Source organism: Aythya fuligula, chromosome 1, assembly GCF_009819795.1.
Source record: "Aythya fuligula isolate bAytFul2 chromosome 1, bAytFul2.pri, whole genome shotgun sequence".
Lineage (NCBI taxonomy): Eukaryota > Metazoa > Chordata > Aves > Anseriformes > Anatidae > Aythya > Aythya fuligula.
This window is the reverse complement of record NC_045559.1, coordinates 113,860,725-113,886,887: the sequence shown is the minus strand read 5'-3', so window position 1 is coordinate 113,886,887 and position 26,163 is coordinate 113,860,725. Positions and strand designations below refer to the sequence as shown.

Sequence of the window (26,163 nt, the reverse complement as noted above, 5' to 3'; positions counted from 1 at the left end):
AAAAAAAATGTTAAACCCAATGGGCGTCTACAAACAAAATATTTCAAGTTTAATCAGTCAAAACAAATTGTAATCAGGTTGTAAAATGAAAGCTCTAGGAATCTACGTTGCCTACGGCTGGGGTTCCCTTCCTACAGGCACTCAGCAGCAAATTCTGGAATGGTTGAGGTGACAGTGTTGGAGATGCAGAGCTGAAGCATGACTTGGCCACTGGCCACTCATTTTTCTGTGATGCTTGTTCCTGTGCCTGTATGCCTTTGAGCATGCACACAGCAAATTTCCAGGATTTTCAGATTTCTTTCTCCCCATTCTTTAGTTCACATACCTGCAGATTTCACTGGATGAATCACAGAATCATAGAACACCCCAAGTTGGAAGGGACTCACAAGGGTCATCAAGTCCAACTCCTAAAGCAGCCTGTCAAGAAATTCAGGTGGAGTTTGGGAAAAAGTTCACAGCAACACCAGAGCTCAATTAAACTGCCTTTACAATTTAAAAAGACATGAGTTTGGATACAAATGCAAAATACAATACAAATACATACAATACAAAAATACAATACAAAAAAATATTTACTTTCTTAATTCTGTGGAGGTAGAAGGAGGCTTTAGTGTAGTTAAGACTTCTAAACATACTTTGATTCTTACTCCCTTTCCTCACCAAATTTAGCACTTCCAAGTTTAGCATTCGTATTTCTACCATCACCTTCAATGTAAAAACTGTAGAAGTATAATTGAAATGTCATGTTCAAGGCAAACATCTTTCCCAGAATTAATAGTCCAATCTGGAGTGCTTTTAAGGAAAGTGTAACTGTACGTAGCATATTAGATGGTTAAACAGAAGTTAGAATTCAATGTTATATCTGTGACTCTTAGCTGAAAAGTGACTTTTGCTTCCTCTGTTGAGTATTCTTCTGTGGGTGATTAACTGGCTCAAGGTACTAATGAGTGACTGGAGAAAATGACATGAAAGCTTACCACCAGTAAGCCGTGTGAGTGCCACACTCATTAGTGTTATCTTGTTATGGGTATGGGCTTTCTTCTGACTAAAACTAAGCATTCGTGTTTACTCAGAGCCCCCTGACCCTCCTGAGATAGAAATCCGAGAGGTGAGAGCACGCAGTATTGCCCTCAGATGGACCATGGGATTTGATGGAAACAGCCCTATCACTGGCTATGATATTGAATGCAAGAATAAGTCAGGTAAGAAGTAATCTTCCCTTGAAGAAATCCCTGTCACTTAACTTTCTTCAAGGCATTCATCATTGAATTTGTATTGTAAAAGATAATTCATAAATTGAAAGTTCCTGATGGAAAATTTTACCAAGATTTATTTAATCTTTCACAGTATGATTTATCTTCATTTGTTGTCTTTTTCTGAGGTAAGGACATTATGTTTAACAATTGCTGCATTTTCCATTTACCTGAGAAAGCTACATAAAAGTAAGGGGGAAAAATTCTGTGTAAGTAGTAGTTGGTAATGGTGTTTTTTCTAGATGATTTTTGGTCCCTGATACAGTCCCCAATCTTTTTTCCATTTGGATTTTTTTTTTTTTCATTTCATTTTCTGTTTTTCCCTATAGAAAAATACCTGCCTTTACAATTAGCTTCTCTTGTAGTGCTGATTTTCAGTTTTCTATCTATATGTATATGAGTACATGGCACCTTACCTGGAAATTTAGCAGTGAAATTGTGTAGTTATTATAATTTATGGGTGAAGAAAGCTGTGTGGTAGTTTTGAAAACTCACCATGATGAGTTTTCAATAATGTACTGGAAATACTTTGAAGGATAAACCTCTATTACTATCAGGACAATGAATGAATGGTGCAGCATAGTCCTCTGCACTGAACAGCTAGGACTACTTTTCTTTCTTTGAGAAAACAAAGGGAAAATGTTCCTGCCACAAAGGCAAGGGTGGCTTACAGATATGCCTCAGTGGCTACAAAGTCACTAGGAGGACGGTGAAACTTTTGTTCTGCCACCTATGCTGTTCCTTGCTCAGACAGCCAAGAAAGCTCTCCAGAACAATGTTCTTGGAGATGGCTTCTGCCTGGCTGTGACAACAGCTGTGTCTTAAACTCACTGTAAATGCTGGAAAATATTTCTCGCTTAGTTGCATGGTGTTTCTTTTTCCCAATCTTCCTTCACAACCAAGATGTCCAGGTATTTTTCTTTTACTGTTTCTCCCTTCATCAGAAGGTTTAATTCTGGTATAATTAGTTGACTCCAGCAGGTGGTTTGCATACATAAAGTGATATACTAAAACTAAAAGCAGATTTCAAAGCTGAGTCTAATGCTAAATTTTCCATCTATTTTACTTACCCTGGGGACTCAAAAATGGGTCTGCAGTGGGATGCATAATGTAGACTTTTGAAGGAAAACTGCAAAACCTCTCAGTTTCAGAGACTCAGTTCAGATGACCACTTATCAACCATGTCAACCCTCACCATGCCATCAGACAAAAAAAGACACATTGTGTACCCTCTAATAGCGTGAAGCTGTATATTGCATATGTATGTATGTATGTTTGCTTTTTTTTTTTTTTTTTTTTTTTTTTTTGGGGTCTACTTACAGTGCAAGAGCAGTATGAATAGTGGAATAGTGGGAGCTCAGAATTTCAGGCCATTTCAATATTTAGATACACTGCCTGTCTGTACAGAAATGTACCTGTGGCACTCAGATCTGGTCCTTCATAGAAACTACTGATGTGTAGCAATCAGACCTTTCTATCTGAAGTGTACAAAATGTTTTGAAGATAGAAACAGGTAGGTGGGTGCTTCTCTTTCTGCCTCTCTTCTCATCCTTTTTTTTTTTTTTTTTTAACTTTTTAATTTCAGCTTCAGGAAAAGCTGAAGAGCAGAATGACCAGTTCTGTTTAGGTCCTAATCTGAAAACAGATGATTTTTTTTTTTTTTTTCTGCTTTCTTGTGCTAAGGTAAACCCCTGCTTCTTCAGGATGCAGATGCTTTTGCAGAACTGAGGCTTTTTTCCCCCAAACCTGCCAGGGATGCAGGGTGTTGAGCAGGCAGTCTCAGCTGGCTGCGGTGTTGGACCGTGTCACTAGATGGCACCGCAGGCAAAGACAGATAGCTCCTCACCCGGGCGTGGGAAGAGGTAGTCATTTCACTGAAATTAGAACTGAAGCGCATATAGGCCTAATTGTCTTCTGTAGAGCAATCCCAAAGCTTCAGCCTTTATTTTAGGAATGAGTGAGAAGCTATTGGTTTTCATAAAATCATAAATGTTTCATAAATCATTGTGTCAGTGTGCATTTTATATAACACCAAGAAGTGCCTGGGTGTCACATTTCATGAGTGGAATAAAAATCACATTAAAATTTCCACGCTTAACTTTAACTTTTTGCTGTTGTTGTTGTTAGCCTATTGCTACTTGTTTTCTGTGCTTTTTCAGCCTTCTAGGTGAGTAGATTTTAAACCACTCTGGAATGGCAATAAAAGGAGCCAACAGTCAGTCTTAATACCTCACTGAACAAATACTTAACACCTGTAAGCAAGAAAATATTTTTAGGATTTGTCAGGAAAAAAAAAATAAAAAAATCTTATTAACACTTTTTAAAGTGTTTTATTTATTACTTTTTTTTCAACTGAAAGCAATTTTGGAGACAATTTGATTAACTTTTTTCTGCACTTACTCGGTTGGGGTGATTGCTTTTGTTCATTTGCTTTCCTCTTCAAAAAGGGGATACACATATCAAAACGTAGTTCTGAAGTTCAAACCTTAGTTATAAACAAACATTGGAAGCCTACATTTATAAGTACAGAAGACTGAGTTTTCATCTCTTTCTTCATGGTATGCCATTATTTAATCTACTAAGAATCACAGGAATTTTCAAATCCATTTATTTGATTTCTGCAGTTAATATATACTACAGGTTTTCACCATTTAGAGGTCAGTATTTGAAACAACTGCTTGAAAACTTAAGCAATGTATTAATGTGTGGACAGTGTTAAAAGAAAATATCCACATCAAGGGAAATTTAGCACATTCTCCAATTCAAATGTGTCTTTTCTTTTCAATTCTTTTCCTTTTGGCATGGTATACTTGAACAGAGCCTCCTTCTGTGCTTGTAGAATGTCTGACGCAACAGAATGTAACTGCTGGTCAAGATTTCCCAGGGATACAGAAATAACTAATGTTATTACTACTGCTGTAGTTTAGTACAGATCCTGGTATTGCAATTTTGCACACTGTATTCAGAGGTCCCCAGATCTTTTCATGGCCTCTAATGCAGACCCCTTGTTACCATGCCACACACCAGCCAGGTTGAGGACTCTCTTCAAAGCTGAGGAGAGCACGTGGGCTTCACCACACCCTAGATCAATCTCATCTCCCCGTACATGTTCTACAGTTTTCTAGCTTATACAGAGATGTAAAGTTCATACCTGTAGAGAGCCTCTCATTTTTGGGTAATTCTTAACCTACAGTGTCTGAAATCTTCTTGTTTTGGTACATTGTGGGTGTTTCATACTATCTTTTGAAGCATTTGGCTTTGAAGAGCTTCAGATGTGAGCAAATGGTTACTGTGGCACTTGGTAAGTGACATATTTTAAAGCAGAGTGTCAGGTATTATGAGCCATAATGTAGGACACTGACAATACTTATCTATTAGCATGTTGAGGAAATTCTGTAGAGTTTAAGAAAACCAACTGAAAGCAGTTGGTGCTGCCTGCAGGTAACTCTTCTCGAGCTTCTGAAGGTATCCTACAGAGGAAGTTTTGGCAATCTCAGTTACCAAGGAAAATAAATACAAGTGCATTTGGTTAGCACATAAAAGGCTGATTCCTAAATGTTTTCTGGGTAAATTAAGCCACACAGACAAGCAAAAAAGGCTCTGTAACCAGTGAAGTTGCAGATGTCATTGTGACAACTTGCATACCTTCTAGCAAGCTACACATAAAGAATTTACAGTGTGTGCAAATGTTCTGTATCTGAGTAAACTTTCTATTTTTAAACTAGTCTTTCTCATCTGCTGAGCTTTCTGTGATTCTCCCTACAGTGACCTATACTGTAAAACACTACAGTAGAGCCCCCAGCGACATCCCCCTTAGGATGCTGCAGAGGTTAAAAGAGAAACATTGGCTGCTGTAAGAAAAGAAATGATGGATGGCAGCTCAAAAGAGATATCAAGATGCTTTAAACAGATAGATTCTGCTATTCTGTTTGCAGAAACGAACTGCATAGATCTGAGGGGTCACTGGATTTAGCCAATTTCAATCCATTTTTCTATTATGTGTGTGTGGAGAATTTATTAAAAGCATAACAGACAGATGAATAGTAACTATGAATAAAAATAATGTGCTCCTTCTTTTTTTTTTTTTTTTTTTCTTTTCAGATTTATGCAAACATCTAAGAAGGTTTTTAATTCCCCTTGTTTTAAACTGTTCTTATATCCTAACATGAGTCAGGGCAATAACATCAGTGCTGGCGGGTGCTGAGTCCCATGTCTAAGCCAGCAAGGTACTCCAAGCTTGTGCTAACTGTGGTCTGAACTCCTGGAGTTTGGGACCAAACTTTTTACTTGATCTCTGCTAATCCAAGAACTCTTCATTCCTATTTATGAATTCTCTTTCCCCACCTTTTGTGAGCATAACCAACTTCCACACTGAATCGGACTCCTCTGGGGCAGTAGCTCCCATCTTTTTCATAGTTGTTCCACTGTAACAGTACTAAAAAACAAAACAAAACAAAACAAAATAAAAAACCTTTGTACACACAGACACAAAGCTGGAGAATCTTTGCTGCTCTCACTAACCCTCAAAAAGGCAGAGGATCAGCTATTCTCACAGACTTGTTGGTGTCCCTTGGGCTGAGATCTTATTCTTTACAGCACTACATTTGGAGCATTTGGGAGAGCCATGAAAGAATGGGATCACTTGTTTTTTGTATATAGCACCAGGTATTAGCTGAGTTAATTCTACAAGGGCAGAATCCTGCTGCACTAGATGGTTTAACTGCAGACTTGTGTTGGTAATATTAACATCATATGTTACATGTCTGTTTTGCTTTAATCTCTGATTAAATAGACTCTTGGGATTCTGTTCAGAGAACCAAAGACGTTTCCCCTCAGCTAAACCAAGCCACTATCATTGACCTCCACCCTTCCTCAACTTACAACATTCGCATGTATGCCAAGAACCGCATCGGCAAGAGTGAGGCCAGCAATGAGCTCACCATCACAACTGATGAAGCAGGTACACTCTGGTTCTGTAGCGTCTAAATCGTGCTGGGAATTATTGTTCTCTGACATGAGGAGTCTTTACTTGATATTCTACCTCTGTTGCTGCAGCTACATCAAAAGAAATACTGATTTTTTCTCATGAAACACTGTGACTTTTGTAACTTCATCATGCAGGCCTGTAATTAAAGTAGTTCAGTGGCATCTAGTGGTCAAAGAAGACAATATGCTCCAAATTTTCATCTTTGGTTATTGGAAAATGCATACATGTATCTGCAGTTAGGCATCACAACCAGCATTATATTTCTATGTATGGTTCAGCCCCTCTGGATCTTGTGGCTTTCTTTAGATGCTCAGGTATTAGTATAGGTAACTAATTTAAGTTACTCCCATTTGAGAACATTTAATCTTCAGGAATGCAAAATTCCTTTGTCTATTTGATCCCCCATCCCACTCACTATCTAGTTTTCTAATTACTGTATAAGTCAGTTGGTTGTCATTAATTAGGGTCATCCTCCTGTTCTTTGTTTCCATTTATTCTTCTATATCATTACAGATTTCTGTAGCAAGAGAGCTGTTCCTGCATTTTCACTTTAATGTCTGGAGCCTCTCCTTTTTGTACTCTAATTGCTGTCTTCCAGTGCTGTCTTATGTTTATTTCTTAGGACTATGCCTCATACATGCTCTCACATCACAAGTTCTGCATGTTACATGTGACACTGGAAAAGACTTATGAGAGAAAAGTGCTACAGTTCTCTTGAAGCAGTTAGGAATGAAAAAGTTGAATGGCTATAAATACTTCTGCCAGATACATATTGCAATTATACATAACATGCAAAGGTGCACTTTTAAAAGTAGCAAAGTAGGTTCAACTCCCTTAGTTCACTGAAACTGGATAAAGTTACCCTGAAAAAATGTGATCAGACAGGAAGTTGATTATTTGCTTTTGAAAACACGTTTTTATCTTGCTAATTTTAGTTTTTCTGCTATTTTATCTGAAGTCAGAAATGCTTTCCTCTTTGGGGATTTTGAAAGGAAAACCATAATGCAGATAGCTGGGTGACTCTCCTGGCAGTGAAAACCCTATTTCTTTTTCAAGATTCGTGTTTGTCTAGACTTTAAACACTTGGTGATGGATGCCCAGTTCAGTTCATATGAGTACAATTCTATAATTCCCACTCATTTTCACCATGGGTGAAACTACCACAGTGAAAATATACCCCTTGTGAGGAGAACATGTTTTTTGGTTCCAAGGGACCTTTTGAATAAGAATAGGATGCAAGGGCTCACAGTGCAAAGCTGAGTAAACAGGAGACAACATGAGATGCATTTCTTTTTTCACCAGGTGTTGTTTTTCATCCTAGTAGAAGGAAAGTTGTGAAGAACATTCACATCTTTATGAGCTTTCAGCGAACAGCTTTATTTGTGGTGGATAGTCTGCAAAATATTTCTCATTTGGTCATGTTTTTCTCTTATTTTATTCAATGAAAATGTGAAATCCCTGTAGAAAACAGATTATCCATTCTTCTACCTGGCATCCTCTATTCCCCAAAATGCCCATATTTCCTTGTCAATAAACATCCAAGTAGACTGTTGGTTCTTGGATCTACCCTTCTCAGTTGTTCACTCATGCTTAGAATATTTCTTACTTGCTGAGTTTTTTCTGTGACTGGTAATTAAGTTGTCACAATCAGCAGTTGACCTGAAATAAATCAATAAATAAATAAAATAAAATAATTTTAAAAAGCTTCCCCATGAATAGAATGGAACCTTATTATAACATTTTATTCAATTCTTTGTAAACAAGTTTCTAAATGATTGATCCTTTTGTTGCTGTTTTTATAAGCACCATCTATTTGGAGAGACCAGTGGTGTGGAACTGTATTCAGAAGTCACTGATCTACTTAGGGAACAATTGGTAGAGGGGAGGTCAGGCCTAGGCAAAGTATGTGATGTTTGCCTCCTGGGTTTTGATTTCAGGTGGTGTGCAATGCACAGGACTATCATTTTTTGATCACTGTTTACTTCAGTCCTCTGTTTTTATGATAGCAAATGGAAAATAGTATGGGTGAAGGAAATAAGTGAGAAACGAATAAGAAGGGAGCAAAATAGAGGTACAAGAAAGGCAATATAAAAACTGAACAACTCGAGCCAGGCCATTGGCAAGTGTGTGGATGACATATCACATATTACTGTGTCGTGGTTCCGCTCGAGTGGGCAGCCGAGCTCCACCACAGCCGCTCTCTCACTCCCCCTCCTCAAAGAGGAATGGGGAGAAAATATGTGAAAAGGGCTCAAGGATTGAGATAAGGACGAGAAAATCACGCAATAATTATTGTAACGGGCAAAACAGACTCGGCATAAGGAGATAGTAAGATTTATTGCCTACAACTAACAAGCGAGAGAAGTGAGAAAACAAAGGGAAAAAAAAAAAACAAAAGCACCTTCCCCCCCATCCACCCTTTTCCACCTCCTCCCCCCGAGCGGCGCAGGGGAACAGGGAATGGGGGTTATGGTCAGTCTACAGCACTTCTTCTCTGCCGCTCCTTCTCGGTCACTCTCGTCCCCTGTGCTGTGGGGTCCCACCCACGGGATGCAGTCCTTGATGAACTGATCCGGCGTGGGCTTCCCACAGGCAGCAGCTCTTCCAGAACTGCTCCAGATATGGGTCCGTACCACGGGGTCCATCCCTCAGGAGAAAACTGCTCCAACCTGGCTCCCCTACGGGCAGCAGCTCCTGCCAGATCACCTGCTCCTGCGTGGGCTCCTCTCCACGGGCTACAGGTCCGGCCCGGAATCTGCTCCGGCAGGGGTCTTCCACAGGCGGCAGCCTCCGTCGGTGCAGGGCCACCTGCTCCACCGTGGTCTCCTCCACGGGCTGCAGCGTGGAACCCTGCTCCACCGTGGTACTCCATGGGCTGCAGAGGGACATCCTGCTTCACCATGGTCCTCACCACAGGCCACAGGGGACTTCTGCTCCGGCGCCTGGAGCACCTCTCCCCCTCCTTCTACACTGACCTTGGTGCAAGGCTGTTCTCCCACTCCCTTGACTCTCCCGGCTGCTGTGGCGCAGCGTTTTTTCCCTGTCTTAAATATGCTCTCACAGAGGCGCAAAACAACATCGCTTATTGGCTCGGATCTGGAAAACAATGGGGCCCTTCCCAAACATGGGGCAGCTTCTAGATCTTTCTCACAGAAACCACCCCTATGGCTCCCTGCTACCAAAACCTTGCCACGTAAACCCACTACATACTGTAAACTAAGTGACCCAGCACTAGCTATTAGAAAGAAAGCCATAAAGGGTCTCTGTGGCACATAGACAGTCAAGCTCTTAGTTTCATACTTTCATGCAGCTAGCCATGATTTCAAAGCTTACAGAACATATCTTTCTCTCTGTACAACCCCAATTTGTTCCTGTGTTGGAAAATGCACTGCAAGTACACTCTTTCACTAATGCTTGTCAGGAGGAAAAAAAAAAAAAAAAAAAAAAAGGACTTTTATAGCAGTTGTTTAATACTGAAATCAATAAAGCAAACTGAGATTTCTGGGTTATGCCTTTGTCACAAAATCTCTATGTCATTAAAGGCATACAATAAATGACCTTTTATTTAACAACATTAACATTTCACCATGGATGCTGGGAACAATTAACTATTCAGGCCTGTAAAAACTTTTAGGGTCTTTCAAGGAAAAGGCAAGACTTTAAGGATCACATTTTAAAACCCATTTATTGGATCAAATGCTTTGCTCAGATTCCACTACATTATAATGTTCCCAGAGAAATTGCATTCATTTTAGTAAGCAGGGGGGACAGAATCAAGGACAGGATTCAAAAAAAAATCATAGAGACCTCATTTTTGCCAGTGGACTTTTTCTCCTCTCCTTCCTGTACATGAATTCAAGGAGAATGGAAATAAAGTTCTTTCAAACTTTGAAAATTTTCTCTATGAAGGACAGTCAAGAACAGATAACAATAGGGCATATTTAATAACTTAAACATATTATAGGCTGCATTCTGGGTCTTCCTGCTTTCATCAGTTAAATGTTCTGGTTCGTTTCACTACAACTGTCATTTACTGCTGCTCAACCTCTAACTGCCCCATCTCATCTTTTTTATTGCCTTACTTCCCTTGTCATGCTATTAAGCTTAATTTAGCTTTTAACTGAGGCCACATTCTGCATCTAGGGAACTCTCATGGAACAGCTTGAGATTACTTCATTTCTTTCTTCAGATCTTCCTTTTGCAATGATTTACCTTGCTGAGCAAGCAATTTACTTCACACCTCTCTGTTCAGTACCAGTCGATTCCTGATCTGCTTTGTAGCTGTCCAGCTGACAAGCAGGTGCCTTTTGACTCTGGGCCTTCTCATTTGTATTTAAGACATCATGCACACCCTTGGCAGCATATCGATAGTAGAGGAAACCCCTCCTTACTTAACATGGTCTGTAGCAGACTTCTTCCACCTGATAGTTATTTTTTGTCTGATTCCCAGGCTGGGATACCTACATTGGTCAAGGGGAGGGGTGCAAAGAAGGATTATAAAGTGTTCAGGTTTTCATGTATAAACCATTTGATATCTGGCTGTATGTGCTCAGTCTCCAGCAAACAAAGGGGGACCCTCTGAAAAGTGCAGCATGATGAAGGCTGGCTGAGGAGATCCACTCTTACCTACTTTTAAATGAGTTCTGCTACTTCGCTATCACTGGGCTCTAACTCTCAAAAATACATCTTCCCTATTTACAAAACACAAACAGCATTGTGAGCATATCACTAAGAGAGAAAAGTCATTATAATTCACTCTTATTTCATTTGCCAAGTTGCTACATTTAGTGTTGTATTTCACTGTTGATTACAGATGATACCTGAATAAGTAAGATGCTAGGCTCTGGTTTTCTTTGATCAAAGTAGTGTCTTCAGTTTATCATATGGTACTGTCACTGTCCAAGTCTTTGTGATGCTGGTGTGTTAATATGGTAGCATAGCTTATGAAGTGCAGAATTCCAAGTTCTGTTAAGACAGATTTGATGTATCTCCTTTCTTTCTTTCCAGCTCCCGATGGTCCACCTCAGGATGTTCAGCTTGAGCCCATATCTTCACAAAGCATTAGAGTCACCTGGAAGGTAAATACACACAGCCAAGAATAAAAGCTCTGACAATATTTTTGTGTATTCAGAGAGTATCCATTGAGATAAGTATTATAACTGTGGATCAGAGTTATTTTATTTGGGGGAGACCTTGCAGATCTTACCAGAAAATCTTACAATATTCATCATTAAGACTGGTGCATTATTTAAAGAAAGAATATTTCAGTGGAGAGTAAGAGCAGCAGACTCTTGCCTCTACCAATGAGAATTACATCTCCTACTTCTGGTTTCAGAGTTAAGGCTATATGCATGAAAAATGAGCACTTGCAGAATTCCAGTGTGGTTTTGGGCAAATTTTCCTCATACCAGTGGAGCTAATGGGATTCTTTTTTTTTTTTCCATTGCAATGGACTTTGGAAGAGAGCCGTACTGACATCGTATTTGCACAGAACGAGCAATATAGTGTCTCAATATAGTCCATGAAAACCGATGAATCAGATAAACTGATTTAAAAATATCAGCAACTGTTATTATTAAAAAGTTCTCACGTGTCTTGTGATTCAGTTCATCTTCTCTAAATTTTGATCAGTGTTCTGACAACCACATAATGTTTTAAATGCTTTCAGGATGATATCAGAGATATTTCAGCTATGTTTGAAATGGTTTTGTGTATGATCTCTGCACAGTGCAGGTGGACTTGTAACTGCTGAGATGTTCAGCTTGTACAGAGAAACCTCATCTGACAGAATTTTTCAAATAGTTTAATAATGTTTTTAAAACAGTGTATTAAAAATTCTATCTCCCTGAGACATTTCAATATTAAGCTCAAAGAAAAAAAAAAAAAAAAGTAGTCTTCATCAGACATCTTATGCAGAGGACACAAATATGATGCTGATTCTTGGATTTTGAAATTACATCAGAACTGGTTTTCATTAGATGGATTGCAGAAAACTGAAGGCTTGTGTTCTCTAGCCACAGGGTTACTTGGTGGGTGAAGTAAAACACAATAATGTACTTATAAAAAGCATACATGAAGCAGTGATTTAAGTTCAACATAGTAAGTAGAGAAAAGGAAATAAATATTAAAGTAATGCATAGTGTTCAGTGATTCTCAACAACCAAAATAAATGCTTAATGGGTTGTTGCTTTTTAAAGCACTTGAGAAATGTAACTGCAATCAGATCTATCCAACTATAACATCCAAGACTCTATGCATGAACTTGTTTTAATGTTTTCCCTTTCTCTTATGGACGTGTGGGTAGTCAGATTGAAAGGCTTTGCTTGTTTTTTTAAAGCTCACTTTGGGGAAAATTTTCAAAAGCAACAACAGAAGATAGGCACCATTGCTTTACTGCTGGAGTTTATAGCTGCCCTTTGTGATTCTGAAGATGCAAGATTACATTTTATAGATGCAGATATGTGTGGACAGCCACAGGACAATTAAAATTTCCATATATGTTTTTACAACACTGCCTAAAATATGATTAAATTTTGTACTTCCAGGCTACACCAGCTACAACCGAGTACCCTGATTTCTAGGTGTTGTCTGTAGAGCAGAAGCATATGAAAAGAAGAACTGGAGTTGTATATTTGTGTAAACAATTCTCAGGATCATGTTAGGAAGTTTTGTGAATGCTTGTCAAGTAATGATCAGTATCTGCTATAGCAAAATAATCACAGAAATGAGCTATGTATTGAATATATATTCCATTGTTCCAGCGTGTCTCATGAGCTGAGTATAGAGAGGGATTTTCACAGCTGGAGTTAGCTCAGGTTGTGAGATACTTGTGACCTTGGAAATGCCATCTGGTAACCCTGCAGCACATATTAAGACCAGAAAAGGTAGGTCTATGCTCCCAGAACACACCCCCGGTGAACCTGGTACCACGTACTATGCAGACTCTGGCCAGACATTTGGTGTTTGCTGCAGGCAGCACTGCCAGGCTGCACACCCAGTCTACAGGGTCTTATTCCCAGAGACCCAACCCAAGTTAAATGTTAAATTTGTGTTTGCACAAAACTGCTGTCTGCCTCTTTTTCTTTCACAGCCAAGACTGTCCATTCACAGCACCATGGTGTCTCTACATCTGCCAAATGGACAAGATGGCAGATCTTTAAATTTATTAACCAGCAGTGTCTGACACGGTCAAGCAACACAAAAGGAGCTTTAGCAGTGGGCTTATCTTGCTAGTATGTCCTCTAGCCAGCGATAGCTTATGGTCCCATTGTGCTATATGACCCTGTGATGTGCTGTTTTGCAAGCAGCAGAAACTTGAGAGGTCTTCTTGTGAAATGATCAACAGCAGAGGGCAACATTGACACTTCACTGAAATTCTGCTCATTGTGATCTTTGTACTTTCAACACCCTGAATGCTCAACTTGAAACTATTTGCCTTGATTTACAATCATTGCCTTATCTGATGGCAGGTGTGGTGCTGGATGCAGTCAAAACCTAATTCTTTTCCTTGACCTGGAAGTTCCATTGCAGATAAAGTTGAAGTCAGAGCTACCTTCCTGAGGGGTTAGTGCTCACTTAGTCCCACCTTTACTGGACAAGTTATTTCATGAATGACAATTTGTAGCAGCTGTCCCCTAATTAAGAAACCCCAAGACAGGAGTGAGCCATTCACTTTCCTTGAAATTTTACAGTTCTAGCCCAGGCAGATCACTTTTAGTCCTTTACTCAACAAGGTACCACAAGACATCCTGTAGCTGTGTCCCATGCTGAATCCTGGCTTTTGGGATGCAGTACAGAGACTGCATCCCAATGATGCAGTACAGAGAAGAGTAGGACTGCTGAAGGCATTTGTTGTATTGTGCAACATGAAGTACTTGAGAGTAAAGAAATATTCCCATGAAATATTTTGTCATGGAGGGAAAAAACATCAAGTAATAGCCTGGTCTTTTTTTTTTTTTTTCAGAAGCATGTGGAGCCATGGAAACATATGATGACATTATAGAAAAGAGATTGTGTTGAGAACCATAGTTTTGTTTAAAGTTGAAAAAACTAATTTAAATACAGTGTAACAGCAAAATGAGCAGAGAGCAACATATCAGTTATATTTTATTTTACTAAGTACTATTTCTTCAGCTTGCTGCCATCATTAATCTTCATTTAAAGTTTATTTTAGCCCTCTTTTTAGAAAATCCTAGTTAAGCAAAGTTTCATAGGTCTATTCTATTTAATCTCTTCTCCATGGTAACCAATGATAGAACACAAGGGAACAGTGCAAAGCTGTGCCAGGAGAGGTTCAGACAGGATGTTAGGAAAGGTTTGTTACCCTGAAGGTGGTTAAACACTTGGAACAGGCTTCCTAGTGAGGTTGTTGATGCCCTGTACAAATGGTCAAGCAGTTAGATTAGATGATATTTGTAGGTCCCTTCGAACTGAACTATTCTACCTTATTCCATGTCTATGTGTCCACATAAGATGTTGGGTAACAGACTGAATTTTTAACACTTTTGGTAGCTTATAATAATGCAATGAGAATGGAAATTAAACAGGAATTCTCATTTAGGAAATAACATGAAAATATTTGTTATTTTTTCTTGTAGCACTTTATAAAGTAAAAGAAACTATTATATATAGACATATGAAATATTCATTCTCTTCTTTATGCATGCACACAATTACTTTGTCATGCTTTGCAGAAGTCCTCTGTGCCTTACTTTAGAAATATTGCATTTTATGAGATAAGTAAGATCAGAGACTGAAATGTTTTCATAACGTTCTACAACCACTGACAAGCTTAACTATATTTTTTCCCATGAACACCTTTTAATGGACAAATGAATTTTCTACTCAAAATAGACTTATAAACAAGGTGTATACATCAAATGTGATTTATTTTGTGCAAAAAAAAAGTCAATCCAAAATAAAGCATTTAGATAGTGCTAACAGGGAACATTTGAAGTTTTGTGGAGCAGAATGTTTCAGTGCTTTGTTCCGAAGTGACTCTGAGCTTGTTTTTCATTGTATGTCTTAAAGTGGGAAAAAAAATATAGCAAATTTTTTAAATGTTACTTAAAGAACAAAAAATCCCCTGACCTAAAACAATTACAAAAATGTTTCATAAAGAATATGAAATTCACCGTTTTATTCCAATTAAAAAATGAGAAAGTACATAATTACAGAATTCTCAGTGGAAAGGCTATTTTGATTTCAATTCACTGAATTCAGAACATTTTAATGCATGGTAAATTTATGATTTATCATTATGTTCCATCTGCTTTACAGTATGATATGTGTATATATGCTATATAATTCTGTATTCCAGTATGTAAAAGGTGTACACTCACTTCTCTTTGCACGCAGTCCATGCCTTATGGTATATAGTGTTGTACATACAGTATCTTAATGTGTGCTGTATGTATCAGCAGGTAGCATATACCACTCAGTAAACAATAAGAAAACTTCATTATCTGCTGTAAGTATGTGTTTTGCATTTCCTTTGCGAGCTCAATATGCAGTGTGTGTTTGTAGCAAAGGCTTTTGATCAAAAGTCTCCTGTGGTAGTACCTGGGAAAGTTCTGTTTGCAGCCTTTAACTCTGAGATGCTTTAGACCTTGAGACTTGCACCTGCAACAGTGCTCAAGTTACCATTTCAGTGAAGAAATTCCATGCAGACTGTAGAGGATTTGCCAAATTATGGCGGAATCTAACACTGATGGAGAGAAGCAATGTCCTGTAATAATTAAACTGGTGCCTCCAGACTTTTATGCATTTAAAAAAGAGACCTGCAACGTTGTCTGAAAGCTCTAATTCCTCTAATAATAATGTTTGAGTTGTCTGCTACCTTGTCCAAGCTCTTTTTCTTTTAGTCAGTGTGAAATGTTTATAGATTAGGTTAATTTGGCCTTTTTGCCTCTCTTCATCAGTACTGACAATACACTGACATATTTATAAAGTTTTTCACAAAACATAGAAGTATTCCAACAAGAAAAATATATTTTCTTAGATTATAAAAATAATTCTAATCCTTGCAATGTGCCTTACAAGGAGTTCAAGCCCTGAATCTGCAGACTTTTGCATGCTAAATCCTAATTTGGTCACCTACACCTGAGCAGAACGCACCATGTTTGTAGAGAGCTTATCAGAAAAACTGAAATAACAGTGGAGGTATTATTCTTGCTTCAAGTTTTGCTTCTGTTTCTGAAGGCAGCAGGAAGAAAGAAAATAAATCATCTTAAAGGATAATACAGTGAGTCAGATCCATCCAGTGATACCTTTTGTATATGGAGAGGGTGATTTTTGCAAAGCAATGATTTGTTGGTAGAGGATGAAAGGCAAATTCTATGCTGGTTTTATTAGCTCCAGTGAGACTTTATTCCAACACAGAGTAAATGTGCTGAAATAGACAGGTCCTGTGGCAGAAAAGGATATTCTTCTTGAGAAAGTGTTCCTCAGCAGATTTAGCTGGATATAGTAACAAGAGAAAATTCTGTCTGTGCCAGTTGAACTCATCTAATGCTTCTCTTTGATAAGATGCGTCACAAAGACCTTTTTTATGGGTCAGTGGAACAGATAAGCTCATGGGCATCTGGCGAGAATTTGAAAGAAGGCTGAAGGATTTGGAAGAGCTTTTTGTCCATGGATTATAAACTGTGCCTTAAATTTTTTATACTAATTGCACGCAATATCCATTAGAATATCAGACAAGAACATAATCAAATATTGAAATCACTCCACTACTGTTTAAATGCAATCAAAACATGTATTTCTGTCAATAATGGTCTTTTTTCCTGAGTTTCCAGTCCTTATTTTACTGTAGACTACATTTTTTACTGCAGAAATTATTTCCACTACTGGAGATACAGGGAATCTTGTCCTTCAACTGAGAACTACAGTACATAATTACGGCCAAAAAATGTGTACTGTCCATATTCTTGAAAGCCAGATATTGTACACCTTGTTTTCATAACTATTCATTATGCAAATCCCAGCTTTCCAATTCATTATTGCCTTCAGCACTCATTATCTAATCATCTTTCCACACTACGCACTGAGTGAACAGAAGCATATTTCAAAGCACAGCATAAAAATCTCCTCATACTTCTAGCTGAATAAACTTATATGACTGCCTTCAACAAATCTATAAATGACTTACTAAAGACTTAGCAAGTGAGTGGTAGTGGCTTCTGACAAAAACAGAATTAGTTGTGAATTGTATGCTTGTAATGCAAATATACCCTTATCAACTCAACTTTGATTGATTCATCTAGTAGAAGAATAAAATATTTTAAATTTAAATTATAACTAAAAAATATTTTCTTATCAGATTTTTCTGTGTATGAACCATTTAATAGTCTTTCTTTTAACATAGGAACGCACTATGAAAACATCCTACATTTATATTTATATATCATTTTAAAATGTTTCTATGTCATATTCAGAGAGGATTTTTGAATTGTTACCTAGAAATAGACTTGCATTCAGTGAAAAAATAAAAGTTAACTTTGTGTGTATTTCAAAATTTTTAAGGGGGACAACTTGACTTTGGCAATACATATTTAACATGTAATTTTTCATATCCTTTTTAGGCTCCAAAGAAACACTTACAAAATGGAATTATCCGTGGATACCAGATAGGTTATCGGGAGTACAGTGCAGGAGGCAATTTCCAGTTCAACATCATCAGTATTGATACCACAGGGGACAGTGAAGTTTATACACTGAATAACCTGAAAAAATTCACCCAATATGGCATGGTAGTCCAGGCTTGTAACCGGGCTGGAATAGGACCTTCTTCTCAGGAAATCATCACCACAACTCTTGAGGATGGTAGGTCCTTGACAAACTGCTATTTTGAGTCACATTATTTATTTATTTATTTATGCCTTATTACATTTGCTGTTGTGATTATTGTAGAGTGGATAGTAGAAAACCAGTCTTCATAAATGTTAGATATAGTAGACAGCTGGATGGTAAGAGGTTAGCCAATGAGCACGTACAATTCATATTGTAAGGGATGCAGAATATATTGAGGGAATATATTCCAGCGTGGATAATATTGACTAGCTTTCATTAAGAAGCTCATTGCTCTGATGTTGTCACATTTGCAATTTTGTGACCTCATTGTAGCTTCAAAGTGCACTTTGAGATACTAAGAAGTATAGCTCAGAAAGGTAAAGTGATACTGTTAATTTTGTAGACTTATTTTGTTTTCAAATTAGTCTGCTGTGAAAACAGGAGCTCTTGTATTACATCTTGTCAACCTAAAAAGGGAGAGGTGTTTTTCAAGGATATCCAAACTAATGAGAGAAAAATCATCATTTCAGACAAAATGTGAACTGTCTAATCTAAGGAACAATTTAGATTTATTTTTTTTTAACTATGTAAAATGCACTCCTCAAACAATGAGAGGGAGTCCTCTAGTGGAAAAAAAGAATGATGCTATATGCAAAGAGAGACACAATATTTTAGAGAAGTATAACAGAAAACTCTACATATTCCTAAAAGATAGTGTAGGTCAGGTTTTCAGCTACTGTATATTAGTGTCAGTGTAATGAAGGCAGTGCCAGCGAGGAATCTGTCTTTTTATGTGTGGGAAATGGAGCAGCAGATATCTACTGCTCTTGAGAGCTATAGATTTTGAGGCATATACTTCATGGAAAGCTGGAGTTTTCCATTTACTCTGAACATGTCCAGGACTGGACAGATCACCACAAGGTATCAGAAGACAGTATACACATATACATATATTTTGTATTATGATGTGTAATATTTTTTGCTAGAATTTGAATTTTCTTCAGAATCTGGCATGCATATTTACTTTTTTTTTTTTTTTTTTTTTCTTTAATGTCCTCATTCAGTTTCAGGTCACTCTCAAAATTAAAGATGAGCTTTAAGCACCAAAACCTAAGACTGGAGTTATTGCTCTGATGTTAAGTGACCAAAAGGAAATGCCTTATATTTCACTGACTTTTTCCACTTTTTCTAAATGTCAGTGAAAATATTTTATGAACATTTTTCACAGTATTTTTTCTAGAAGTGGCCACTTTTCCCCTGCACTGGTTTTAGGAGATTAGAATTGTTCAGAAAGATGTCAATATGGACACAAAATTCCAAAAATAAGTTTAAATAGTTTACAGAATATATTCTGCATATTTCAGCTTTAGGATCCATTTCAACAGACATGACAAAGAAACTATTAAAAGACTAGTCAGCTAGTGGGAAAGAGTATATCAAAAGTAATTCCAGGGAAATCAGCTGCACTTGCAGAAACCTGGAGATTGTAGCAAGAATAAAGGCCTTGCATTTTTAACAGTGTGTAACTGCTAATTAAATACTGGGTGGAGGGATAGTAATCCAAACTGAAAGTGCAGCTGAAGGGGATTCTGCTGAGAACAATGAAGAGTGCTCTTTTATATAGATTTCTACTAAAAGGCATACATGAATGTGGTAAACATTGAGTTGTATTCATCAAATTAAAAATGATGAATATCTTCTTCCAGTACCCAGTTGCCCTCCTGGGAATGTGCAAGCCACTGCAACATCACCAGAAACAATTTCTATTTCTTGGTCAACACTGGCAAAAGAAACCCTAAATGGGATTCTGCAAGGATTCAGGGTTATCTACTGGGCCAATCTCTTGGATGGAGGTAAGAGAATTCAAACTGTCACTGAGTAACAAGTCATATATAGCATTTGTATCACTTATTCTCTGTTGTGAAGGCATTGTACTTACTTTTTTCTTTGGTTTAGAGAAAGCTTCATATACCCATGAAGGAAGCCACCTTCTGTAGAGCTTTAACATGGTAGGGGACATTGCAAAGTTGACAAGAGGGGTCTTTGAGGAAGGCTTTTACCATGAGGTTGCAACAGTCCAAAGTACCCAAAATGACTCAAGCAAATTTCATCACAGTTGCATAGCGCAGAAAGTGTCGCGTTAAGGGGTGTAGCTGATTAACCGTTACGGGCCCGGTCAGATTCAGGGTACTGAACCAGTCGGACATTCACCAAAAACACATTAACCGTCTGGGGGTCCGTTCAGACATTCACCATCAACGCATTAACGGCCTGGGGGTCCGTTCAGACATTCACCAAAAACGCATTAACCGTCTGGGGGTCTGTTCAGACATTCACCAAAAACGTATTAACCATCTGGGGGTCCGTTCGGACATTCACCAAAAATGCATTAACCGCCTGGGGGTCTGGTTAGATTCAGAACACTGAACTATCACGGATAACCACCCTCACCCTTGTTGCACTTAATGAGAGTTATCACAATGCAATCAAGTATGGTTTATTACAGCAACAGATAATCAGGTTCTTTTGGATTGCTGGCGATAGTGACTGTCTGCAAAAGCAAGCTAGTATGCATGAAATACACAGGTGTTATAGGTGTTACAGGTGTTATAGGTGTTGTAGGTGTTACAGATGTTACAGGTGTTATAGATGTTATAGATGTTATAGATGTTACAGGTGTTTATAGATGTTATAGATGTTACAGATGTTACAGGTGTTTACAGGTGTCACAGGTGTGCAGCCTAGAAATAAACGCGTTAAAAGGATTAAAGACTCTGTAGAGATTTATAAGCAAGTATTCAGATCTCACCCAAAGGCGTCCCAATGGGGGGGGAAGAGAGGCTCAGCCCGTCGACTGATCCCAGGAGTCAGGAGGTCCTAAGGATGTTGTCCTCGGGATGGTATCTCCCCTGACGGTGGTATCTTCCCTAACATCCCCTCTCTCTTGGGCCAATTTATATTATTTTCTATCTTTTAGGTGGAGCTTGAGTGGCTCTAGTCAAGCATATCTTAGTTATGATTGGTGTAAAGTTTTCCCGTCTCCGTTTAAAGTAATAGGCTCCGAGAAATTCAGAGCGCATGCTCAGTGAGGGGTGGTCGCACCTTGGAGGCGGGTAGCTTTTGGGATGGAGGTGTGTTTTGGTATTATAATGATATTATAATGAGCAAAAAGTACACTAGGGTACAGCATTTGTCAAAACATGACAGGTCTTTGGCTTAGGGTGGCAAAAAGTGCAGCTTTGTGCACAAGAACAATCGAGGCCCCACCTGATTACAGAGCCTAGCCGTGGTGTCTCCACTCCACTCTACGCTCCGTGCTGTTCCTTAGAGCTAGCACACCAAGTTTCCCCAGCGCGATAGCATCTAAGGTTGGGAGCCTAGGAAACACTCAGGTAATGCAGTTATGCCCTACCCTGAAAGCCTCTTCAATGCTGTACCTTTTCCTTAAAATGTGAATGTTAGTTTTATTTTCCTAGTTACTTCAGGCATTTACACCACAGAAAGTCTTTCCTAAAGAATGATAGAAAGCTAGAACACACTTGCCTAATCCCACATTGTATTTTAGCTTGCCTAGTTATCTGGCCTCTGTTGGTATGGCAAAGGTAACTTGGACCGGAAAAAATAACCCCAAGGCCTTTTGCTACTGCTGGTAATGCCAGTCCAAAATATTTGGGAATAAGCCACCAGATTCCTTTGTATATTTAAACATAAAGATAAAAAATATATTAGAAGCATACAAACAATGCAGACATGACTGACATAAAACTAAATTTTTTCAGTGATGCCTGCAGTATTTGGAACAGATCTTAAGTGAATATTATGAGTACACATCTAAGCTCCTACGTGATGTCTTAGAACATGATGAAAAAATATGATGTTCATGTAATGTCTTTTTGAGTTTTATTTTCTGTCCTAAATATGTTCCAAGCTTTTTTGCCGTATGGGTTGTAGTTCTTAGCCTGTTGCAAAAACAAATCATATGAAGTGCATAATCTTTCTGTGAATAAATCTGATTTTACTGTGCTTAAATCTATTGTTAGCCGGTATTACTGCCATCAAGTGCTTTGCAGAAGTACTTGATACATATTTTAAAACAGAGGCTTTTTTTTTGTTGTTGTTTCTTACAAGAAAAGTTATTTCTTAAAACTGGAAACACTATGAAAATAGCTGACTTTCTCATTTTTTTGCATTTGATAATATATAATATTTTAATATATAATAATTTAGCATATGCAATTTAATATATAATAATTCTGTAACAATTTATAATAATCTCTTCTTGTTATCTGTTTTTTATAAAAAATCTTATAATTTGTAGAAATTTTCAGTTTTTTAAAAATATGAAAAATTTTGATACTGAAAACTGGATCTTCTTTGAACTGTAAGAAGTCAGAACACAAAGGAATTTATTTTAATTGAATATAATTCATTGCTATTTTGTAAAAATGAAACATTATGTCTCTGATATGATTTTCAGTCCCCAAGATTTTTACAGTAGGTACTGATAGCTGGGAAAAGGCTGACCTACCAAATAATTCAAATTCCTTTTTATTCTATAGAGCTAGGAGAAATAAAGAATGTCACCACCACACAGCCATCGCTGGAGCTTGATGGTCTGGAAAAATATACCAACTACAGCATACAGGTGTTGGCTTTCACACGAGCCGGAGATGGAGTGAGAAGCGAACAAATTTTCACCCGCACTAAAGAAGATGGTAAGGAGTAAAACACTTTCTATTCCCACTTCCACAAGATGCTTGCATGCCTCAGGCTTTCAAAATAATGCAAATATTGTATAGAAACAGCCAGAGTGATATTTCTGTCTGAAGGTTTTGAATTGGGAGTGTGTGGAGAGCAGTCTGCACCCACAACTTTTAAAACAATCTCAGTGTTTCCAAGACTCCAGTTCAAGTTAGCCAGAAGTTTGTAGATAATTCTAATGATGTGAACAGGTTTGTCTCTATTTTTGTCCTGAAATACTTTAGGATTTTATATGAGAGTTTTGAGAGTTTTTGAGTTGATTTATTCAAAATGATTGAAAATGGAGAAAGGTTGAAAGACTATTCTGGGACTTTCATGCATAACTTATATGCATCTAAGAAGACCTTCTTCAGTATAACAAAAATTTCCTCCAAACACCTCTTCTTTCAAAAGTAAAATGGAGGACAAAAATCTTCTGCCATTTTTCATAGACCAGATCATGGAAACTGTAAGTCCTAATGTTGAAAATTTATGAAATTCTTTACTGAAAAAAAAAAAAAAAAAAAAAAAAAGTTTCATAAGCTCTTTTCTATAACTTTAGGTATGGAAATACAGAAATCAGTTCAGGTTGTCTCAGTGGGATGCCACATACTAGGCTATTTCTCAAGGACCACAATTTCAAATTCAGGTTGTGAATTTGAAAGGCCCAATTTCAAATTGGGGTGGGGGAAGAGTGCCCAAATACTTCAGCAAAAACTTTAGAAAATCTGTGTGCTATTAGGTAAGAAGTTCTTGGCAGAACTAAACATTCACGCAGTCCTAGCAATGAAGTTACTTAACTAATATTGGATTGGAAAATTCTCCTGTGAATTATGAAATGTTTTTTTTAAGGAAATTAGTCAATAGATTTTTCATTGTTACTCATCCAGTTTACCGGTCATTCATGAACATATGAATATATTTTAGTTTTTTTTTAATTACTTTTAATAAGATCTACAGAAGCGCATAAGGGAGTAAATTCAGTGATTAACTGGTTGGTGAATGTTATGATTTTTTTCCAATAAAGTATTAAGGGATTCATTCTAAAATTTACTTTCATTGGAAAGCTGTAGATGTAGTTGTATCCAAGTAGTTGACACCGTCTCCCACAGCATTCTCCTCAAGAAACTGGCTGCTCTTGGCTTGGACTGGCGCACGCTTCATTGGGTTAGAAACTGGCTGGATAGCCGGGCCCAAAGAGTCGTGGTGAATGGAGCCAAGTCCAGCTGGAGGCCAGTCACTAGTGGCGTCCCCCAGGGCTCGGTGCTGGGGCCGGTCCTCTTTAATATCTTCATCGATGATCTGGACGAGGGCATCGAGTGCACCCTCAGTAAGTTCGCAGATGACACCAAGTTAGGTGCGTGTGTCGATCTGCTTGAGGGTAGGAAAGCTCTGCAGGAGGATCTGGATAGGCTGCACCGATGGGCTGAGGTCAACTGCATGAAGTTCAACAAGGCCAAGTGCCGGGTCCTGCACCTGGGGCGCAATAACCCCAAGCAGAGCTACAGGCTGGGAGAGGAATGGTTGGAGAGCTGCCAGGCAGAGAAGGACCTGGGAGTGATGGTGGATAGTCGGCTGAATATGAGCCAGCAGTGTGCTCAGGTGGCCAAAAAGGCCAACGGCATCCTGGCTTGTATCAGGAACAGTGTGACCAGCAGGGCTAGGGAGGTGATCATCCCCCTGTACTCAGCTCTGGTGAGGCCGCACCTCAAGTACTGTGTTCAGTTTTGGGCCCCTCGCTACAAGAAGGACATCGAGTTCCTCGAGAGAGTCCAGAGAAGGGCGACGAAGCTGGTGAGGGGCCTGGAGAACAAGTCCTACGAGGAGCGGCTGAGGGAGCTGGGCTTGTTCAGCCTGGAGAAGAGGAGGCTCAGGGGCGACCTTATTGCTCTCTATGGGTACCTCAAGGGAGGCTGTAGCGAGGTGGGGGTTGGCCTGTTCTCCCACGTGCCTGGTGACAGGACGAGGGGGAATGGGCTTAAGTTGAGCCAGGGGAGTTTTAGGCTAGATGTTAGGAAGAACTTCTTCACTGAAAGGGTTGTGAGGCATTGGAACAGGCTGCCCAGGGAAGTGGTGGAGTCACCATCCCTGGAAGTCTTCAAAAGACGTTTAGATGTAGAGCTTAGGGAAATGGTTTAGTGGGGACTGTTAGCGTTAGGTCAGAGGTTGGACTCGATGATCTTGAGGTCTCTTCCAACCTAGAAAATTCTGTGATTCTGTGATTCAAGGGGTATAATACAAATCAGAATTGGACTTCTAAACATTTTTCTCACATTATCACAATTTCCAATTGGAAGTGTTTCTGTGTCTATTGTTCCCTCTCCCTGTCACATACACCATTCCATCTCCACTGATCTGTCTCCAGTTCAAAATAGTTCTGAAGCACTTTTTCTGAAGTCCTCCCCACTCCCCCCCCTTTTTTTTTTTTCCACTTTTCTTAATCCTCTTCTGCCTAGTTTGCTTCTCCCTAATTCCAGGTGGCTCTTTTGCTCTCTCTCTTTCCAAGATCAGACAGATCCTGAGATCTGGGAGGCACATAGTCTCTGCCTGTGTTTGGCTGCTGTGCAACAGCTCATCTCTCATTTTTAATCCCTCTGGCAATGAAGCCAGTAGTTCAGCAGTAATTCACCCTGAGGCAGTGTGACTAACCTTTTCAAATGTTTTGTGATGTCTCACAGTAGTTCCACTCATCAAATCTTTTGTCCAGAAAAACTAAACTGAAAGGTGTTGCCAGAAAATGCAATGATTTCATGTTTTGCTTCAGCTTCACAATTTTTTAAGAGCAATAAAGGTCTAGTATGGAAAATGCATAAAGGGCTGCCATTAAAAATATGGTCAAGCCCAAATCCCACATCTAAACATCCTTTAGGCTATGGAAGCTAAATGGGAAAAGAGCACTCATATTGCCAAAGTATACATGTATGCATCTAACAGGTGCCTCAGTCCTCAGGAAGAGCAGGCATTTCTTCTGTAATCTTCAGTGAAAAAAAGAGGCTCCTGTGGAGGATTATTCAATAGGCCTAATTTCAGTCCATCTAAAAGATCCTGCTCTAAAGTTAGTTTTGAGTAGCCTCTCATAATGAGGAATATAAGTAACTGAAATCTTAACACAGCTTAGATATGGAAACCTTGTAGTTCTGCTCCCAGACCTTTTCTAGTTAAAAGTATGACACAAAATATTCTACCCTCCTCTAATAAAAGTTTGTTAATCTGAGTCATTTTTGAGTAGTTTCCAAGCCCTCTGCATCATTATTACTATGAGGCCATCTCACACCGTTGATTTCTTTTCTTTTTTTCGTTTCCTTTAGATTAGGGGAAACTTTTCATTGTAAAATCAATGGTGCAGCATGTTCCCTCACCACTGTTGAAAGGCAGATCATAAACTCCTGTTAC

General features: G+C 38.6%; 1 protein-coding gene across 2 annotated transcripts in view; it reads left to right on the top strand.

The window, feature by feature from the left end:
• DSCAM (DS cell adhesion molecule) overlaps positions 1–26,163 on the top strand; it is a 478,363-nt gene that overhangs the window by 366,627 nt on the left and 85,573 nt on the right. For both annotated transcript variants that reach the window (XM_032188234.1, XM_032188242.1), the window contains exons 14-19: positions 1,074–1,202; positions 6,046–6,213; positions 11,248–11,318; positions 17,823–18,063; positions 19,737–19,883; positions 22,590–22,745. In XM_032188234.1, coding sequence (XP_032044125.1) covers positions 1,074–1,202; positions 6,046–6,213; positions 11,248–11,318; positions 17,823–18,063; positions 19,737–19,883; positions 22,590–22,745 — 912 coding nt within the window. The remainder of the gene's footprint in view (positions 1–1,073; positions 1,203–6,045; positions 6,214–11,247; positions 11,319–17,822; positions 18,064–19,736; positions 19,884–22,589; positions 22,746–26,163) is intronic.